The sequence below is a fragment of the Planococcus citri genome, chromosome 1 (assembly GCF_950023065.1).
Source record: "Planococcus citri chromosome 1, ihPlaCitr1.1, whole genome shotgun sequence".
Taxonomy (NCBI): domain Eukaryota; kingdom Metazoa; phylum Arthropoda; class Insecta; order Hemiptera; family Pseudococcidae; genus Planococcus; species Planococcus citri.
In genome coordinates, this window is record NC_088677.1 from 23,038,135 (window position 1) to 23,058,736 (window position 20,602).

Consider the following 20,602-nt stretch of genomic DNA (forward strand, 5'->3'; position numbering starts at 1 on the left):
GTAAAAAAAAAGTAAAAAAATAGTTCAGTTTCGCCGTTTTGGATTATACTTTCATGTAAAAAAATGCAGATTGGCCCTTTCGTATTTACTCAAAATGAACGAGAACAGATTTGCCCTTTGGAAAAAAAAAACAGTTTGGCCTTTTATCCACAACACCATCGATATCACACACAGTGGCGGACTGGCCTATGATGTTACCTGGCGATTGCCAGAGGCCCCGAGACACCAAGGGGCCCCCAGGGCCATTTTTAAACTAAAAAAAAGACGATATTTTCAGTTTCTTCAACAACATTTTTCGCAAGCTTTTGCCCTCGCTTCGCTCCGGCCAGTTGCCTTTTATTTTCTTTCAAAATCTCAATTTTAAATTTTAGTATATTCAAATTCTATAATTGTAAGGTCAAAAAAATAAACTTATCAGTTATCAGTCACCACAAAAAACATTTTTTCACCTCTCCAGATACTCGTACAAATTTTTGAAATTTTCTGCTCTGACTAAGACTTCACTTGGGCCTCCGGGCTCCGTGGTTTTTTTTTCAAATTGAGATCGAACTTTTATGTGTACATAAAAATCCAAGTAGGCTATTAAAAAAAACGTTATTTTTCTACTTCTCAAAAATAGCTTTTGCTCTCACTCTACTCTGAGCCTGCTTGCTTTTCATTTTTAAATTTGAAATTTTTGAATAACAGTCATTCAAATTCTAAAATTATGAGCTAAAAAGGTGAACAAATTTTTTAATATTGTTTTTTCATCTCTCGAAAGTTTTACTTTGCCTTAAAAAAAACACTTAGAAATTTTTGCCGCAGAAAAAAACGTGAAACGCAGGAAACGCTACGGCTACGGTGATTATGAAAAGGCCTTAACAGCAAAGTAAAAAAAAAAAATTGAAAAAAAAAAGTTGAAAACTGAAAAAAAAAAACTGAAATTCCAATTAGTTCCAGTTTTTAGTTTTCAGTTTTTTAGTTCCAGTTCCAGTTCCAGTTTCAGTTTTTTCATTTTAGTTCCAGTTAATTTCAGTTTTCAGTTTCAGTTTCAGTTTCAGTTTTCCACCTCTGTTCGTTATACGATTTTCGTAGAAAATTTGACCGTGTTACCGAAAGGAAATAAAATTCTCTACACTTTTTGTTTTATTCATTTTCGTCGTTGGATAAGTTTCCTAGAGAAAATAAAAGGTATAGTAATGAAAAGGAAAAATTTCAACTTCGAAAAAAATTACAATTCCCTGATAGAAGTGATCAGAGATGGAACGATTACCGATTATAATCGATTATAGTCGATTATAATCGGCCGATTAAAATAATCGATTAATCGGCCGATTAATCGAATCTTGGCGCTACCTATATTGTACTAATATTTCAGGCTTTTTCATTGGTCAATGGTTAAGTTGCAATGGGCCAAGGTACCGATCGTTCCGCATGACGTCATGTTTTGCTGTGTTTGGCCGTCGATTTAATCGACCGATTAATCGCCGTCGATTAATCGGTCGATTAATCGCCGTCGATTAATCGATTATTTCCGATTATTTTGAAGAAAATCATCGATGTAGCATCGATCTGGAAGTGATAGATAGTTCGTGATTTTTGGTCGTTCGCGAGGTAAATCACCAAATGTAAACATATTTGTTAAGGAAAAACTGGTATGCAACCAGAAACCACACTTAGTGATAACGGTGTGAATACCCTTAAAAGATGCAATTTTTTTCGATTGCTCGCGAGTTTGAGTGAACTTTTATGTACTTAAAAATTAAAGACAATGAAATTCCCTATCGATTGATTTTGAATTTTCATCATTTCGCCAAAAAATGATTATCTTATGAATACTTTTGTTTACGGATTTTTGCATTTTACATCTGTGAAGTGTGAACTTTAAACTAAAAATACTCAAAATTTTCAGGGAGAACATGTGTTGTATTAATTTTTAAATCACAGAAAATGTTTGTAAGTGTAGCCTCTTTAGAGCGGTCTTCTTCCCAAAGCTCTATCGTTCACCATACAAAAGTTCTCGATGTTCGAAGTTGCGAAAACAAGGTAAAAACCAGCTGCGCGTACTAAGTATTGAATTTTGCACTAAAATTACTCAACGTTTTCACCGAACACATAATTATGTATTTTGATACAGAAAAATGTTCGAAATTTTATCCTCTTTAAAATGGTTATCTGCCGAAATCTCTTTGTTAAATCGTTCAAAAGATCTTGAAGATCAAAGTTGCGGAAAGTGATCAAGATCAAATTGTGTTACTATCACCATTATCACTTATCAGTCACTTTCACTTTTGGTGTTGATCAGTGATCACTTTAGTCAACTTTGATCTTCAAGAACTTTTGAACGATAAAAGGTACAACTTTCGGTAAATGATCATTTTAAAGAGGATAACATTACGTGTTCACTGAAAATGTTGAGTAATTTTAGTGCAGTTCGATACTTACCACCTCCAGTTGGTTTTGGCCCCGTTTTCGCCACTTCAAACTTCGAGAACTTTTGAAAATTTGAACAGTGAAAGGTAGAACTTTCGGGAAAAAACTCAAATTATAAAGGATGAAATTCCAAACATTTCAATTTTTTAAAACACGTAATTATGTACTTATACTTAACAGATGTAGAATGCTAAAATCTGTAAATGAAAGTATTCATGAGATGGTTATTTTTTGGCGAAGTGATTAAAATTTAACATCAATCGATATGGAATTTCATTCCCTTAAATTTTAAAGCACATAAAAGTTTATCCGAACTCGCGAGCAATCGAAGAAAATGTGAGAAGTATGAACGAACGTATACTGATTCTGTCGTTCTCGTTCATCATGGAATATTAGGAATGCAAAAGGCTGTAGCTTTCATTAGTTGCCTTCCCGATATTGCGACGGACTTTTCATCATCCAACTTTACTTCATTTTCAGTTTTCACGGTGATATTCCTAGCGTCTTTGTACTATTGTACTTGAGTAATTATTTTGTAGTGAATGTTATCGATGGAATTTCGTGCCCGTGTTGGTTATGACTGATTTATTGTATGAGATGTTCTTGATGATCCATACTACAGGTACCTACGTAAAATAAAATTATTTAGAACCATCAGTCTGTTGAATCTACACCTAGTCAAACTTTTTTCTATTCTGATTAGATTGTATTCTATTTCTGCTCACTGTGTAAATACGTAAATAGTGTTGACGTGTGCTTACGTATTCATTTTTCAGATTAAATATGGACCAGAAAAGGCGAGATGAACAGTTTTTTGGAGTTTCAAACTTACCTGAAGAACGTCTCGATGTCGGCAACCTCAGTATCACAGGTAATCGACCATTGGGCCGTGGTAGAGGTAGAGGCCATCACCGCGCTCAGGCAAGCACATCAACCGATCGTTTTAAATTCAAGCGCTCTGAACACGACAGAAATTCTTGGAGAAATTCTAATCAAGCTGACAGAGAATTCAGTAATAATACATCAGATAAAACTGACTGCGGATCGAGGAACCTTCAAATGAGAGATTGTAATTCAAAAACTTTCAATGTATCTCAAAGAAAAAACATTCGAGTTCCTGCCAAAAGCTACAACGATGAAAACGATTCGTCCGGCGCTGAAAGTACAATGAGCAGATCAAGTACGTTTAGCGTTCCGTCATACCCGCGATCATCATCATCCGGCAGACAACGTTTTACGCTCTCAGGAACCGAAAGAACTAACAGGTGTGACAGAAAACCTGGGTTGAATGAGAAAGCTGTTAAATTTCAATCCATTGAAAATGAACAAGGATCAAGTCGTGCTGACAGATATCACAAGCGCAACCGTAGAAATGAATTTAATGAAAGTAACCAATGTGAAAACAGAAGTGAAATGGGTCGTTTTAAAAGACAAAATGAACGCGATGAAGATAGAAATGGATCCCGATCATTTAACAAAAATGGCAACAGGAACGAATCCAATCGTCCGGGAAATAATTCAAGAAATTATAATAAATCTCAAAGAAAAAACATTCAAGTTTCTGCCAAAACCTATGACAATGAAAACGATTCATCCGGCGCTGAAAGTACAATGAGCAGATCAAGTACGTTTAGAGTTCTGTCATCTTATCCGCGATCATCATCCGCTAGACAACGTCTCACGCATTCAGGAACCGAACGAACTAACAGGTGTGACGGAAAACCTATGTTGAATGAAAAAGCTGCTGAATTTCAATCCATTGAAAATGAACAAGGATCTAGTCGTGAAGACAGATATCATAAACTCGACCGCAGAAATGAATTCAATGAACGTAACGAACGTAACAAAAGTGAAAAACGAAGTGAAACGGGTCGTTTTAAAAGACATAATGAACACGACGAAGATAGAAAAGGATCCCAATCTTTGAACAAAAATGGCAACAGGAACGAATCCAAAATGTTCATAGGTTACAAGTATTTGAAAGCGTTGTCTGAAAAAGAGCCACACGAAATGATTCTTGAAATTCTCAGACCAAAGGCTGATATCAATTTTGTCTTGAAGAGAGAAGTATTGCAACCGGATTGGATCATACTGATTATGGAAACAGTTCGCAAATTATGTGACTCTGATTTTAGAGGTAACAGGATTCAAATTTTGCAATTTTTTTGCGAGTCTTCCTTACTGGATCATATATCACGTTATTTGGGTGAAATCGCCTTGGAAAATAATTCAAAAAGGAATGAAAGTTTGAATTCTTTTATATCTAACCTCGTTGCTTTTTATTCCGCTGTCATCAAAACTATACCGACAGTTGCAGTGGATAAAAATTTTAGTAAATTTTTAACCAAAACTGAAATGAGCGTTGTTCTGATAAAACAGTTTTTACCAGTAAAAATTGACAAAACTGTTGTGGAAGAACTAGCAAATCTGAAGAAAATGCTCGAAGATGAAACCAATATACGAGTACGTGAAAAAAAAGTTGAGAAACCTCGTCGACAGTATTTTGAACCAGTCAGTGATATGCCACCTCCGGATGATTTTCGCAAATTGAGTTTATATCCAACGCAGGAAGATTTGAATCGATACGATTTCGGTTTCATAAGACCAAATAAAATAAAAGGAGCGTACGAAGATGTCAATCATTATTTAGATGTTCAATTTCGATTAATCAGGGAAGATTTTGTAGGTCCGTTGAGAAAGGGGTTGCGTAGTTACAAAGATGCGATTGCAATTCAAGCCAAGCCCAAGTACAAATACGAAAGTGTGCGGTTTTATCCGAATGTGCAAATAGAAAATATCGAAGTCACCAAAGAAAATCAAGTAGCATATATCGTGAATTTAAACTCGAGTGGAAGATTGAAAAATGTAAAATGGGAATACAGCAAATGGTTTATGTTCGGCTCCTTACTACTATTTACTCGCGATAATTTCGAATCATTTTTCTTTGCTATTGTATACAACAGAGATTTAGAAAGGCTGAAAAAAGGGCGCATTCTTGTCAAATTGGTTGGAGATGAGCCATTGCAGCAGGAAATGTTGAATCAGCCATTCCTCATGGCAGAAAGCGAAGTATATTTTGAACCTTATTGCCTAGTGATGAAAGCGCTCAAGGAATACAACGAGAATGACTTCCCAATGAGGCAGTTCATTGTCAACGGAAACACCGCTGTAGATCTTCCTGAATATATTAGAAAATCAGTGGACTTTTACATTTACGACTACTCCGTTAACCTAGCATTGAATAATAATTGGCCGAATCGTTCGATCATCGGTTTCGATGAATATCAATACAACGCGTTCAGGACCGCACTGAGAAGTAATTTTACTGTGATTCAAGGTCCTCCCGGTACCGGAAAAACCTATCTTGGATTAAAGATCGTCGAAGTGCTCCTGAATAATATAAATATCAACCCCAACGTTTTTAAAACGCCCATTTTACTGGTTTGTTACACGAACCATGCTTTGGATCAATTTCTTGAAGGAATTTTGAACTTCACTCAAAGGATTGTCAGAGTAGGTGGCCAGTCCAAAAGCAACGAGTTGAAACCGTACAATTTACGTGGTCGAGAAAATCTAATAAACCTGCGCAGAGAAGCTAGAAAGTTACAACCAACTATGAATAAATGTCGCGACGAAATGAAAAGAATTTTGTTTCAACTAAGAAAAAAGAGCGAGGAAAAGAAAATAATCGAAACTCCCGAAGGAATCTTGTCATTTGGAATTTTGAGCGAAGTAATGAAACCAGTTTTCAAACAGGCAATATATAATGAACGTATCTTACTCGAATGGTTACTGCCGATAGAAATCAACGACGATCCTTCCGTAGCTCAAAACAGTGCTGACCATAAACTTACCAATAATAGTAACGTTGATTCGGACGAATCTATGGAATTTGAAAATGACGAATTTCTCGACGAGGAAGATGACGAAACAATGGAAGCGAATATGCTGGTTAATGACGATGAAGTTTTTGACGAGCAAGAAATACGCACAACTGATATGTCCGTGAAGTATTGCGTTTCAGTGGAAGGTTTAGAAAAAGCATTGCTCGAAACCGATTCGAAGTTGTCAGAGTTGGAAAAAAATCAACACAAATTTGAGGACTTCAGCGAATATCATAATGCGGAATGTGAGTTAATTGAGGAGCTCAAAAACACTAACATTCGACATAGAATGTTGGAGTTTTATCTTCATAGAGCTGCATTGGATTCGTCTGAGGAGTATAATCCACCTTATGTCAACTTACACGAGATACCAATTGATCAACGATGGCGTATTTATTGGAGTTGGGTATCGGCATTGAAAAATAATTTCACGAAGCAGTTAAAAAATTTGGATGCTGATTATCGTTCCAAGTTGCAACAGTATGAAGAACTCAAACAAATAGAGGACCTTCATGTTGTGAAAAACTCTCTTGTTGTAGGAATGACTACGACATGTGCCGCTCGGCTTCAGCTTTTATTGAAAACATTGAGTCCCGCAGTTGGTAAGTAGTGAGAATTTATTCGATAAGTAATGTTAAATTATTTAGCTGATGATTTTGTTTTAATGAGTTCGTTGATGTGATTTTCAATTCATGCTTACATTTTAAAAGTTAAGCAGAGAACTTTATCAAGTCTGAAATATTTAATGACGCATTAATTTTTGTTTTCACAGTGATAGTCGAAGAAGCGGCCGAAGTATTGGAGGCTCATATTGTAGTTTCGTTGAGCAAAAAATGCGAACACGTAATTTTGATAGGTCAGTTTTGTTTATCTTGTTCTCTTCGTATTCAGCCTAAATATCATGTGGAGTAAGTTACGTAACAAATACTCACCATGCGAAGTTTCTTGAAAAAAATAGGCGCATTCCCCCCCCCCTTCAATTTTTCCGTAGAGTTTTCAGTACTTAAGTACCTAACTTTCTAATTATCCTGTTCATGCACTAAATTTTTTTCGAGTTGAACAAAATTCTTTTCTGGAGCAAAAAAATCAAGAACTCAGTTTTATGACAATTTTTATAGGGATATGGTTTTGATTTTGTTCATTACTTTTACAGGTGATCACAAACAGCTGAAACCGAGTGCCGCCGTTTATGAACTATCAAAACACTATAACATCGATGTCTCGTTATTCGAACGCATGATCAACAATCACATGTATTGTCCTCAGCTGCAGATTCAGCATCGAATGCGACCCGAAATATCAAGCCTGATTGTACCATCGATCTACCCTGATCTAAAAAATCACGAGTCTGTTTTGGAATATCCTTCTGTCAAGGGAATTACCAAAAACTTATTCTTTGTTGAACATAATGTTTATGAAGAACAGGCGAGTTGAAACTATTTTGGACATTCAATTGACATCAACATGCAAATTTTATTCGGTCTGTTTGCTTGTTTTCAGGTAGATAATTCATCTTCAAGAAAAAACAAATTTGAAGCAGATTTCATGATACAATTATGCCGCTACATTCTTCTTCAAGGCTACCCTGCAGACCAAATTACGATTTTGACCACTTATACTGGTCAAATGTTCCTCTTGAGAGAGGTATCTATTTCTTGTAGAAGTAATTTATTTCTTGATCATTTGCAAAAAAATTTTTAATACCCAATTGTTTGGTAGATGAAGCGCGATCACGCTATTATGAAAAGCGTGAAAGTCATTGTAGTTGACAAATACCAAGGCGAAGAAAACAATATCATACTACTATCACTAGTGCGAAGCAACAAGGAAGGAAACATTGGTTTCTTGAATATTGAAAATCGTGTCTGCGTTGCTCTGTCGAGAGCGAAAATTGGATTGTACATAATCGGAAATATGGATATCCTGTCGAGTTCCAACTTATGGAAAAACATTAAAGAAGAGTTAATTCAGCAGAAAGCCATTGGTATGAAATATTCAATGATTCAACTTTTTTTTTAATTGCATAGCTTTTCAATTCGTGTTGATATTTCATTGTAGGACCGAAGCTGACATTGTATTGCGATAAGCATGATGTGTATACACAAGTATCTCTCAAGAAAGATTTTAATAATGTTATTGAAGGTGGCTGTCATAACTTCTGCCATGAAATTATGGATTGCGGACACAAATGTCAACTTTTGTGTCATAAAATCGATATGGAACATTTGGAGAAGACGTGTCGTGAAAAATGCTTGAAGTAATTGACTCTAAAAATCAGAGATGGCGCGATTCCGATTTTTTTAAGGAGTCGTGAGAATCGCATGAATCCGATTCCGGAATCGGATTCCATTTTCGATTCACCTGACAGATGAATCGAAAAATGTGAAATCTGACTCTTTTCAAGCAGGAATCGCAAATGTAATATGATTCGCGATTCCGGTAATTTGATTCTCGCGACTCCGATATTTCGATTTTCGCGACTCCGATATTTCGATTCTCGCGACTCCGATATTTCGATTCTCGCGACTCCTCATTACGATTCTCTAGACTCTTGGCTTTAAAAGTTTGAATTCTAAAAAAATTGAGCGGTCATGGAACACTCCGGACTTGGACGCAAATGAATTAGCCGAATTATTGTTGCCAATTCGATCAAGAAGTGAAAGGAGGGTGGCAAAAACCGTACTTGGAATTGAAATTACTCCCATTTACACCAACTGGGGCCACAATTCAATTTTCGAAAGCTTTTGCCCGGGTTTTGGCAGAAAATTTTGAAAATTTGTTGTTCTGCAGAGCTACTCGAAATGGTTCGACGTTTTAGTTTTTCTTTAAAAAATCAAATTTCCGTAAAATTTTACAAAGCAGAGTTGGAGTCAAAACAAACGCCGTTCGCGTTCGCGATTTTTTTCTTAAAATCAAATTATCGAGAAAATCGAATTGAAATTTTCCAGATTTTGAAAACTGAACTCTTAAAAAATGCGGGGGAAATTTACACGTTTGTTGGGATGAAAGATGAAGGAATTTTTAGCAACAGAATTACTTTTTTCCAAAAATTCTCCAAAATTTCTACTAGTTACGATGGCACGCGGGTATGCTCAAATAGTTGGGATTTCTCCTTATTTTTCTGGGCGCTTTACAAAAAAAAAGCGTTATGTGAAAATTTTTTAAACCAGAAAGGACCCATGATTCATATTCCAATTCAAGTCAAAATTCTGGTTCATAATCAGATGCAGAGCTTCCCAAAAACCTCCCACCGTACCTACGCCCTATTTTCAAAATCGCGACTTTTTTTTCAGAGAAAATGTTTCGTTTAACCGTGATGTAGCAATAAGTAGTGGGGGGGGGGGTTTGGCAATTTTTTGTGGAGATGGAAAGCTGAAATTTACTCTACACTCCAATTTTAACCAGCGTTGTGAAAACGAAATGATTTCGTTTTCGTTTTTCGTTTTCGTTTTCAATTTTGCAAAAATTACGTTTTCGTTATATAACGTTTTGTTTGGTTATTTAAAAAAACGTTTTTTTTCGTTAATAACGTTTTTTTCGTTATTTTTTTTATGCACTAGTTCCAATCATCTAAACATTAATTTTGGCCGAAAAAAAGTGCAGAAAAATGAAAAAATCAAAGATTCAAAATTTATATTCACCAACTTGGATTAGAGCACTTGATTTCTTATACGAAAAATGACAATGAGAGTAAAAAAAGCACTGCATAAGTGCATACCTATAATACTAGTACCATAGTACCTACTGACAAATACATGTTCACACTTTTCAACTTGAAAAAACTATGATAAGTAGGTACAGGAAAAGGGGAGGGTGTCACAGAGGACAATAATGTTGCTATTTTGTGGCCGAGGCAAAGGCAGGGAACCTGTTGAAGTCGCGCTTCCTTTTCTATTGTAAATTTGTAATTGTATTGGCCCTTAAGGCAATATTAGCTAAGGGATGAAGTCACCACCAGACAGGAGATTGCAGCTAGGTATATGATGATATGCTTTCATTGGAAACATATACCAGCAACCAGTTAGCACTGGGGATGCGCGACGAGGTGGAACATAGAACGTGCCTTTTTGCATCATTTTAGAATTAAAAAGAATGCATTATTTCATCATACTGGCCAGTTTTTTTTACACATATACCCTGTGAAATCTACCTCTCATTGCTCTCAAGTCTCATTCCAACCTACTTTTTGTTCCTTTTTTCGACATTTATCATTGCTGCGCAGCCACATGAAAAAAAAGTGAAAACGAAAAAAAAACGAAAAATTTATTTCGTTTAACGTTAAATATCGTTATAAAAAACGAATCGTTTTCGTTTAACGTTATGTTGCTTTTAACTACAAAAATTTCGTTTTTTTTCGTTTTTGATAAAATAACGTTTTCACAACGCTGATTTTAACACCCTCTGAAAACGACTTCAGGTGGGTTCAAGTCATTTTAGGGCCTCGAGCGACTTTTATGAAAATTACTCGAGCCTCCAGTAGATTTTTGAAACTTGAAATGTCTCCAACATTAATTTATCAAATGGAGTTGGCAAGCTGAAATTTACTTCGCAGACTACATGGTGGTTTCAAATGGTTTTGAAGCTTCCAGCTACTTTTAGGAAATTTCACTTTTCCAAAAAAACGTCATACAACCTTTCAAAAAGTTGCAGAAGGCTCCAAAACAACTTGAAATTCACCATCAGTCAACTTCGTAGCGTATTAAAATCAGTTTGCAGAATGAATTTTGACTGTCCATCTTGGTTTGATGAAATTTTGGGGTAATTTCAAGTTTAAAAAATCTACTGGAGGCTCCAATAATTTTCAAAAAATGCGTTGGAGGCTCTAAAATGACTTGAAATTTACCTGCAGTACTTCGTAGCGTATTGAAATTAGTTTTTAGAATAAATTTTAGCTTTTCAACTCCAATTTGATGGAATTTTGTGAGAATTTCGAGTTTAAAAAATCGGCTGGAGGCTCCAGAATTGCTCAAAACGGGTTGAAACCGTTTCCAATCGATTTGTTTTTTTGGGGGGGGAGGGGGGGATTCTTCAACAAATAATGTGAATGAAAAAAGCATCATTTTTTCGAATATATGTATGAAACTGCTGAATTGAAAAATCAGTGCCTCAGTGGAATAAGTAGAATTTATTTCTATCTTACATTTACAGATATTATTTGTAATATTCCTGAATTCATTGAAAAACAAAATACAGCTACAGAACAACAGAATGATTTTCATTTTTCAATTTATTTTATTTCTTGCTTTTTAATTAGGTACCAGTACAGACGAGCCTTTATATTTATTTACTAATGTTTGTTAGAATGTTCATTTTCATTTCATCTTCAATGCTTCATTTTTATGAAATTTAAGGAGTTGTGATGGGAATCTGGCTGGAGTCGTGAGAGGAATCTGGTTGGAGTCGTGAGAGGATCCTAAGATGAGTCGTGAGTGGAATCTGAATCGGAGTCGCGAAAGGAATCGGAATCGAAAATTACGATTCGGATTCGGATTCCTATATCTGGCGAATCTGATAAGCGGAATCGGGACTCAAAATTTTGTGGAATCACACCATTTGGAATCCGATTCTCAAGCTCCTGGAATCGCGCCAACTCTGCTAAAAATTATTTAACTTTGTCTCTTTATCTAAAACGCAGAAACGCCTTTCTTATGTGATCGAATAGAACAACTGTGTGGAATGAAAATTTGAAACGTCTTTAGTCCTATCCAAATGTTACTCAACTCATTTTCAGAAATTGTTTTCCATTTCCAATATATGTCGTAATTTGAATTTGACCTCATAGTATCTGAAACATTTTACATTTCTCATTTAAAAAAATTATTTTAATCGATTTTCATTTCGATTTATGTTTAATCAGAAAATGCATCGAAAACCACGAGTGCAAAAAGTACTGCTACGAGGACTGCGGACAGTGTACTGTACCAGTTGAACGTGCCTTACCTTGTGGCCACATGGTTACCTTGCAGTGTTTCAAAGATTACCTGCAACATCCCTGTCAAGTTGAAGTCAGTGTTGTTCTAGAACATTGTTTGCATGAAGTCAAAAAGAAATGTCACCAGTCAATTGAAGAAGTCCATTGTACTTTCCCTTGTGAAGATCGGCTGGAATGTGGTCACCAATGCGTTAAAAACTGTCATAAGACCAATGATCCTGATCATTTAGAAGTAAGCGCTTGCCTTGAGTAAGGAATTGTCATTTTGGATAAGTACTAATTTTCTGCTGCTTCTGTTTTACAGTATAAATGTAAAAAGCCGTGCGATAAAATAAATGACGGATGTTCCAAGGAGCATAAATGTGAAAAGTTATGTTTTGAAGATTGCGGAAAATGTAAAGTACGCGTTGATTTTGCATTGGTATGCGGTCACTCGATCAATCTTATGTGCTCCGCCAATCTGGATAGAGTAAAATGTTACAATCGGTGCAATAGAAAATGTTCTGATTGTAATGTTATTTGCCCAAAGAAATGTTACGAGGATTGTAAACCTTGCAAGAACATAGTTAGTATCACCAATATACCGGAGTTTTGACTATTATTTCGGAATTAAGGGCCGATTCCGCATATTTTATTGCATAAGCAGCAGGCAGAATCCTTGACTAAGATTCACACGTTGCAAGTTTACTTAATTCAAGTACATTCACTTTTAAGTACTTGATCATCTTTGATCAAATAAATTTACTTGTATTTATTATTTTTCATCGTGAAATAGAATGGATAATCTGTCAATTAATTAAAAAATCAAGTTACTTGCAGTAGTTGCGGTTGCTTGCATTGAATAAACTAGCAGCGTGTAAACCTTGCTTATCAGCATGCATCTTCAGATCTGGAGATCTACTGAACAGAATTAGATGAAATTTGAAATATATATACTTTGAAACAATTAAAAGAAAATGTCGGAAGCGATTTTCATTTGATTGAGTATTTTTCGCAGAATTTGAAATTGAAAATGAACGAAATTTGAACACTTTTCAATCATTGATAATTCCAAAACTATTCAAGTAATTAAAAATCCCATCGAACATTTTTCTCTAATTGCTTCATAGTATCTATATTTCAAATTTCACCGATTTGCGTCGGATAGATCTCGAGATCTCAACACTTGAAAATCAGGGGGCCTGGGTATGCAATCGTGTATGCGGAATCGGCCCTTAAAAGTTCAAATTTAACATTTTTAGGTGAAAAAACGTGTACCAAATTGTGGTCACGAAATAAAATTGGAATGTTCGGTAGCACCAGAACAAAGATTATGCCGAGAACAATGCCAGCGTGTTACAATTTGCGGCCACAAATGTAAGTCACTCTGCGGAGAATTATGCGGCACGAAGCGATGTGAAGAAATAGTCAAGTCTAATCGTGTTCGAGCGTTGTGTGGTCATGAATACGCCAATGTTTCGTGTTGGAGAAGAAACGAAAGTAAATATATGCAAATTTTTAACCAATATCTCTGTATTCCTTCTTTAATCTATTATTTCATGTTTTAAAGCAATCGATGCAGAAGAATTGCTTCCTTATTGCTCTGAACTATGTGACGGGCTTCTAAAATGTGGCGATCTTTGTACTGGTACTTGTGGCTCTTGTTGGCAGGGTCGTTTACACAAAACTTGTGAAAATAAATGCGGCAACGTTTTGGTTTGTGGCCATAGGCAAGTACTGTTCAAGTTTTATTGTAATTTCATCCAGTTCCTATGAAATAATAATCTGGACTTAAATTTTTAACCAGTTGTTCATTTCCTTGTCGAAACGTATGTCCACCCTGCACCAAAAACTGCCAATACCGGTGTAAACATTCCAAATGTCCAAAGAAATGTGGTGTGCCTTGCGTCCATTGCAAAGTAAGTATTTCTTAGATTAGATCAAAATAAAAAATTGAGCTCGAATTTGCATCCTTCCAACAATTTATAGGAAAAATGCGAATGGCGGTGTGCTCATAAGAGATGTTCTAAGAAATGCGGAGATGTTTGCGATCGAGACCCATGTTACGAACCTTGCGCTAAAAAATTGAAGTGTGATCACGACTGCATCGGATTTTGCGGAGAGCCTTGTCCAGATAAATGTCGTATTTGCGATCAAGACGAAGTTACTACTATTCTTTTCGGTAACGAAGACGAAGAAGATGCGAGGTAAAATTCTATTAAAGTTTTGAACTTTTTAAAGTATTCCTGTGAGGTGATGAAAACATCCTGATAGGTCGAATCAATCTTCTATTGAAAAAGTATCTAGATCATTTCACTTACCTGCTTTGTGTTTTTTTTAGAATTTTTTATAGAAAACTCAATTATTCTAGAGATGAGAGGAAACTTTCAACGGAAACTTTCTTGAAATTTTTCAGGAAATTTTCCGGAAACTTTCAAATTTTTAAATTTCCATTTTCATGGAAATCTATGAAATTTATAAATTTTCACCAAAACATTCACTAGAGTTCAGCATTTTCATTCATAATAAGGAAATGCTACAAACACCACTAGATTATGACATTTAAAACAATAAAATATGTTTTTCTTGGTTTTTAAAAAAAATTTTTGAATGAAATTTTCAAAATACGCGTATATACACGACCTTGGTATCATTTTTTCAACAGGTGTAACAAATAACAAACCTCCGGATGAACCATTTCGAGACAATTTCTTGAAATTAAAAAAAATACTGCACATTTTTTCAAAAATAAAAACCTATAATTAGTTGTCTCCTTAAAGAAGTTCAAGGACTCTTCAGAGTTCAGATTCATTTCCATGCAGACAAAGTTCAGAATGTGAAAAATGAGAAATTCATTAATACTTTTGTTTTTTTTTTACGCATATGGATTGTCATTTTGTCAATGATTCAAGAATTAATTTTTTAAAATAAAAAAAATTATTCAATGACTAATGAGAGAATATGGCGATATTTGTCTCAATTGTCGCAAATTTCATGGACCATAATTAACCAAATTTATTCAAAGGTTACAAGTTTATGGTTAGAGAAATGAAAATTTCAAATTTGGGTTCCAATTCCAATTTTTGTTTTGATTTCAGTAAGTAAAGTCTAATTGGATAAAAAATTAAAAATTATTTCCCCGAAAGGACGAAAATTTTTTGGTTGATTCCAGTTCCAGTGTTACAGTTGAAAATTTTGGTTCACATCCCTGCATTTTTTTCTTCATTATTTAGAATTTTTCTGGTGCAGTTTTTTATTTTTTGTGAAGTAATCGTTGAATTTTTGAACTTGGTCACATTTTTTAATTCATAAAACATCACACAAATGACATTTTATAGCAGAAATATGAGAATAAATGAAAAAAACAGAATTATTGGAAATTCATCAGTTTGTAGTTGACCAATAGCATTTTAAAACCGGCATTTGTTAAAAACAGGTATGGTGTGCCTCATTCTTTGAAGAAAAATAAATTTCCAGAAAGTTTCCGGAAAGTTTCCGAAAGTTTCTGAAAGTTTCCATGCAAAAAATAAATTTCCTGTTGGCTATAGGTGGATAAGTATGGCGAATTTGCCCCCGAGAGCTTCTGGGTTGATATTTGCATGGAAGGTGGGTACCCTTGAGCACCTTCCGTCACGAAAGTTTCAGACCCCCAGACCCCCCGTTTTTGAGAAACCACCCCTTTTATGAAATTTCAATAGAAATTTTTTTCTCAGCCCCATGTGAACCGATTTTTTCAATTTTGTGGTATGTTGTAAACATCCATAGGAGGTATCCCCACAAAAATTTTCACCCCCCTCCCCCCATATTTGCCCCCCCCAAAATGACGTTTTTTAGCTTTGTTTGCCCGATTTAGCAATAATCATGATTCTGCACAAAAATGGGAATAGGATTTTTAAATGTGTTTTCGACCCCCAAAAGACATATATTTTTTTCAAAAAAAAATTTTTGGTGGGTCGTGGTCAAAAATTGAAAAAACTAACAGAGGGGGTAAAAATGAATTCTGGTGTAAATGATTGTTTTTGGTAAACGAGGTGTCGTTTCCATATGAATCGAACCCCCCGAACACGAATACCCTATCAGGGTGAGGCGTAATTACTTCAAATCAAATCAATTACTATTAAAGGTATATTTCGCAAAAGTTGAAAACTCAACGACATCGCAAGGGTCAAACTTTAACATTCTCGAGGAGCTGGCTGTAGCCCCTAGCCTGGAAGGGGATAGATTCGGGTAGACCTAAATTGGACTTCATATTCATGTTAGGGGTGTTTGATTTACATGAAAACGACACCAATGTTATTATATAGCTCAATTTTTAATATAATAGTAATAATTGAGGTGGGGGCAGAGGCACTGGAGGGGTGTGGTTGAGGGTAGCAAATGGGACGTCATAATAGTGTTCGGGGTATTCGAGTCATATGAAAACGACACTAATATTATGAAAATAACTCAACTTTCAGTATAGTAAAAATTTAGTTGGGGGCAGAGGCATCTGAGGGGTGTGGATGAGGATAGCATAAAATATTTTGACTTCATATTCGTGTTCGTGGTGTTTGATCCATATGAGAACGACACCAATATTATTATATAGGTCAATTTTTAGTATAATAGTAAAAATTGAGGTGGGGGCAGAGGCACTGGAGGGGTGTGGTTGAGGGTAGCATTAAATTGGACGTCATATTCGTGTTCGGGGGGTTCGATTCATATGGAAACGACACCTCGTTTACCAAAAACAATCATTTACACCAGAATTCATTTTTACCCCCTCTGTTAGTTTTTTCAATTTTTGACCACGACCCACCAAAAATTTTTTTTTGAAAAAAATATATGTCTTTTGGGGAAAACACATTTAAAAATCCTATTCCCATTTTTGTGCAGAATCATGATTATTGCTAAATCGGGCAAACAAAGCTAAAAAACGTCATTTTGGGGGGGGGCAAATATGGGGGGAGGGGGGGTGAAAATTTTTGTGGGGATACCTCCTATGGATGTTTACAACATACCACAAAATTGAAAAAATCGGTTCACATGGGGCTGAGAAAAAAATTTCTATTGAAATTTTATAAAAGGGGTGGTTTCTCAAAAACGGGGGGTCTGGGGGTCTGAAACTTTCGTGACGGAAGGTGCTCAAGGGTACCCACCTTCCATGCAAATATCAACCCAGAAGCTCTCGGGGGCAAATTCGCCATACTTATCCACCTATAGCCTTTATCATCTCTAATTATTACTTACATACCTATGTGATTTTTAATGTATTCTTCACATTTTTGCTTTAAATTGCTGGTGTCACTATACAAAATTTGAAATTCTCTCATAATAATCAAAACGCGAATAAAGTCATTCACGTTTGTACCTAATTTTTTTTTTTTTTTTTTCAATCAATATATGTAGCCTATATATTCTGCCTGATTTGAATTATCGTATTATATATCGACTTACCTTACATAGTATATAATTAGTATCTTTCAAAAATCAAACATTTCAATGTTTTTTTATTGCAGGTTCGTTTTGCTAGTAGATTGTGGTCATTACATCGAGTCTGAAGCGATGGACAGGTACATAGCTTTACCTGCTGAAAAAGGCGAAATAGTTATGAAAGTGTGCCCTATCTGTAAAACGCCGATCGCGAAAACACTACGTTATATGAATCAAGTGAAAAAGGTTTACCAGGATATCCTAAATGTGAAGAAGAAAATATATGGTAACGAAAAAGAAATGAAAGAGATTCGCGCGCGCTTGACGCAAAAACTGCTTAGTTTGGATTTGAACAACGATCAATTGTTCAGAAAAGGTAAAAAAATCATTTATGTAATTGTTTTAAAAATCGCTCTGAAGAACTGAGAAAGAATGAATGGGATTCTGTAAAAAAAAAATTAACGGAGCAAATATTTTTTGAATTTTTGAAACTTGACTTTTTTTTGTAGTAGAATAGGTCTGCCTCTTGAAGTGAGTGTTGGGTTATAAAAATGTTGTGTTTTTTTTTTGTTGCTGATGAAGATGCCCCCTCCCCCTTCCCCTCTTCATTAGTAACTTACAAGAAAGGTAGGTAAGCTTGAAAATAATTCCTAAAAAAAGTGGTCAATCTATTTATAGGTGAACAGGCGCGAAAATTTCTAGATTTATAAGTGGGTAACTGGGTATCATTATTTTATGCATTCTGAGCTGAATGTAAGCTTTGACTCCGCCAAAGCAATGAAGTTATTCTTGTGTAAATTTGTTGCAGAACTGCATTTGATTCCTAAAACGGTAATTGCATTCAATAAAAAATTGGAATTGCGTGGCAAACAGTCGCATATATCAAATCAAGCGCTTAGAGCAATGCATTTTTTCGCCGATATGTTCTCTAGTATCATCTCTCGTTTGAATGATTTGAGCGAATGTACCGAAAGTAGACAATTGCGTATATTCAAAAAATTAGAATTAATTTTAAAGCGAGTGGATCCCGAAGCGCTACTGATAAATACGCAACAAGTTGACGACTTGGAAAGAGAATTGAACAGATATCACCGAATGGTGGACTTTTGCGTATGTCAGAACAACCCGCAGTATAAAATCAACCGATATTCGCCGAGTGTAATGGGCATTACTGTTGATATCAGTAACATTTTATACGGATTAAAATGCTTTGATAATGATCAAGATGCTCAAATCGGCGAACTATTCGAAAAACTTCGAAAAGAATTAAAAAGTGCTCCATTATCGCAAGAAGAAAAGCGAATGATCCACACAGCAATGGCGAAAGATTTTTATGGTGGAGTGGCCAGTCAAGGGCATTGGTTTACCTGTACGAATGGACATTACTACTGCATCACAGAATGCGGCGGAGCGATGCAAGAAAGCAAATGTCCGGAATGTGGTGAAAAAATTGGTGGAACTGAACACCGATACGTGGAAACTGCGCGAGTAGCTTCGGATATGGATGGTGCAACCAGACCAGCGTGGTCTAGCGGCGCTGATATAAGGAATTTCCATTTTGATTAATGCCTTATTTTATACCTATAATAATGTGTAAATTTTAATCTAGTTGACATTATCCCCGTTCATTTTCGAGTGCGGTGTAACACGTTGGAAATTCCCTACTCTCATTCATTCGAATCTCATTCTTCATGTGCGATTTTTTTAAAAAAAAAAAAAAAAAAGGTTGGTTGCTGTACATTAACGAGGAAATTTTAATACAGGTCAGTTCGATTTTGAAGGGTTTCGTCAAGAACTTCTCGTTCAAATACCCGAAAAAGTAAACAACACGTCGAACAGAAAAGGATGTTCCGAATTGAAATCATTACTTATTGCCGGCGAATCTTTCATAAATATCGCTGAAAGATTGAATGACAACTTCTCACGTATCACTAAAGAAGAATTGCGAGCCAAAGTTATGATTAAAGTGAACAGAATCCTGCAGTCGTTCAAGGCGAAATGTGCGACTTTAAAAGAATACGAAGTTGAATTTCTCGATTCTGAATTACAAAGACTGGACCGATACATGCATTTGTATATAATCCAGTGTACTCCTAAATTTATCGAAACAAACTGGGGTAATTCGGTTGATTTCAAGTCTGCTGTTACTCTTTTAGAGAGAATTGATTTTTCAAAAGATGTCGACCAAATTATCGAACAGATTTTGAAAAGATTTGATCAATTGCAAGTAGGCTTGACTGTGAGGGAAAAAGATAGTATACGTGAAGCTTTACAGCGTGATTTAGGACACGGCATGCAACAAGGGCATTGGTACTCATGTCATTGTGGTTATGTTTATACAGTAGCGAATTGCGGTATGTTTAATCAAAGTAGTAGTTGTCCTAACTGTAAAGCTGTAATCGGAAGAGGATCGAGTAACGCTCACATTCAATCGAATTATTGGCACACCGTATCTCGAAACTAAGTGAGGAATTTTATATGTGATAATTATTACGATTATTTTGATGAACGAGCTGATTAAACAAATTTTGGCTTTTTAAATTCATAGATTAGATTCTTGTGTTTTTTTTGTTTTTGTGATTTTTTTTTTAAACGAAATTTCATTACCAATTTATGTATGAGTGATACATATATGTTTACCTCGAAAAAATTCCTAAAATTCAAACCCAAAAATATTCGTTGTTACCTGAGCTTTTTAAAAAATTATTTTTTACCATTTCATGTGATATATGTAAATGTATGTATTATGTGTGTTTTTCTTTTAAATTTCCTAAAATGCAGACTCGTGAAATATTTTTTTGTTGACTGAATGTTTTTGAAAATTATTTTTTGAAGATAAACCTAGTCTAAAAACACGAATTGAAAATTTGTGGGATTATTGAGGGAGCCAGCCATAAAATAAGGCCGCATGACCTCAGTAAGAAGACGTAGGAAAAATTTCAATTTCATCAGTCAATGTTCAATTCACTCCTATCCGGCGAGA

The 20,602-nt window shown here is 35.3% G+C and overlaps 2 protein-coding genes across 2 annotated transcripts; both read left to right on the forward strand.

The window, feature by feature from the left end:
* The first annotated feature begins 1,740 nt into the window (after positions 1 to 1,740).
* On the forward strand, positions 1,741 to 19,523 carry LOC135849926 (NFX1-type zinc finger-containing protein 1-like). Its single transcript, XM_065370582.1, has 15 exons — positions 1,741 to 3,034; positions 3,189 to 6,898; positions 7,069 to 7,152; positions 7,450 to 7,721; positions 7,797 to 7,940; positions 8,016 to 8,280; positions 8,355 to 8,553; positions 12,154 to 12,460; positions 12,533 to 12,793; positions 13,470 to 13,707; positions 13,778 to 13,937; positions 14,015 to 14,126; positions 14,197 to 14,414; positions 17,706 to 17,995; positions 18,428 to 19,523. The coding sequence occupies exons 2-15, from the start codon at positions 3,196 to 3,198 to the stop codon at positions 19,183 to 19,185; spliced, it is 7,011 nt and encodes a 2,336-aa protein (XP_065226654.1). The 5' UTR covers positions 1,741 to 3,034; positions 3,189 to 3,195; the 3' UTR covers positions 19,186 to 19,523.
* On the forward strand, positions 19,209 to 20,083 carry LOC135834146 (NFX1-type zinc finger-containing protein 1-like). The gene is made up of 2 exons (XM_065347989.1): positions 19,209 to 19,212; positions 19,383 to 20,083. The coding sequence occupies exons 1-2, from the start codon at positions 19,209 to 19,211 to the stop codon at positions 20,081 to 20,083; spliced, it is 705 nt and encodes a 234-aa protein (XP_065204061.1).
* Positions 20,084 to 20,602: the final 519 nt, after the last annotated feature.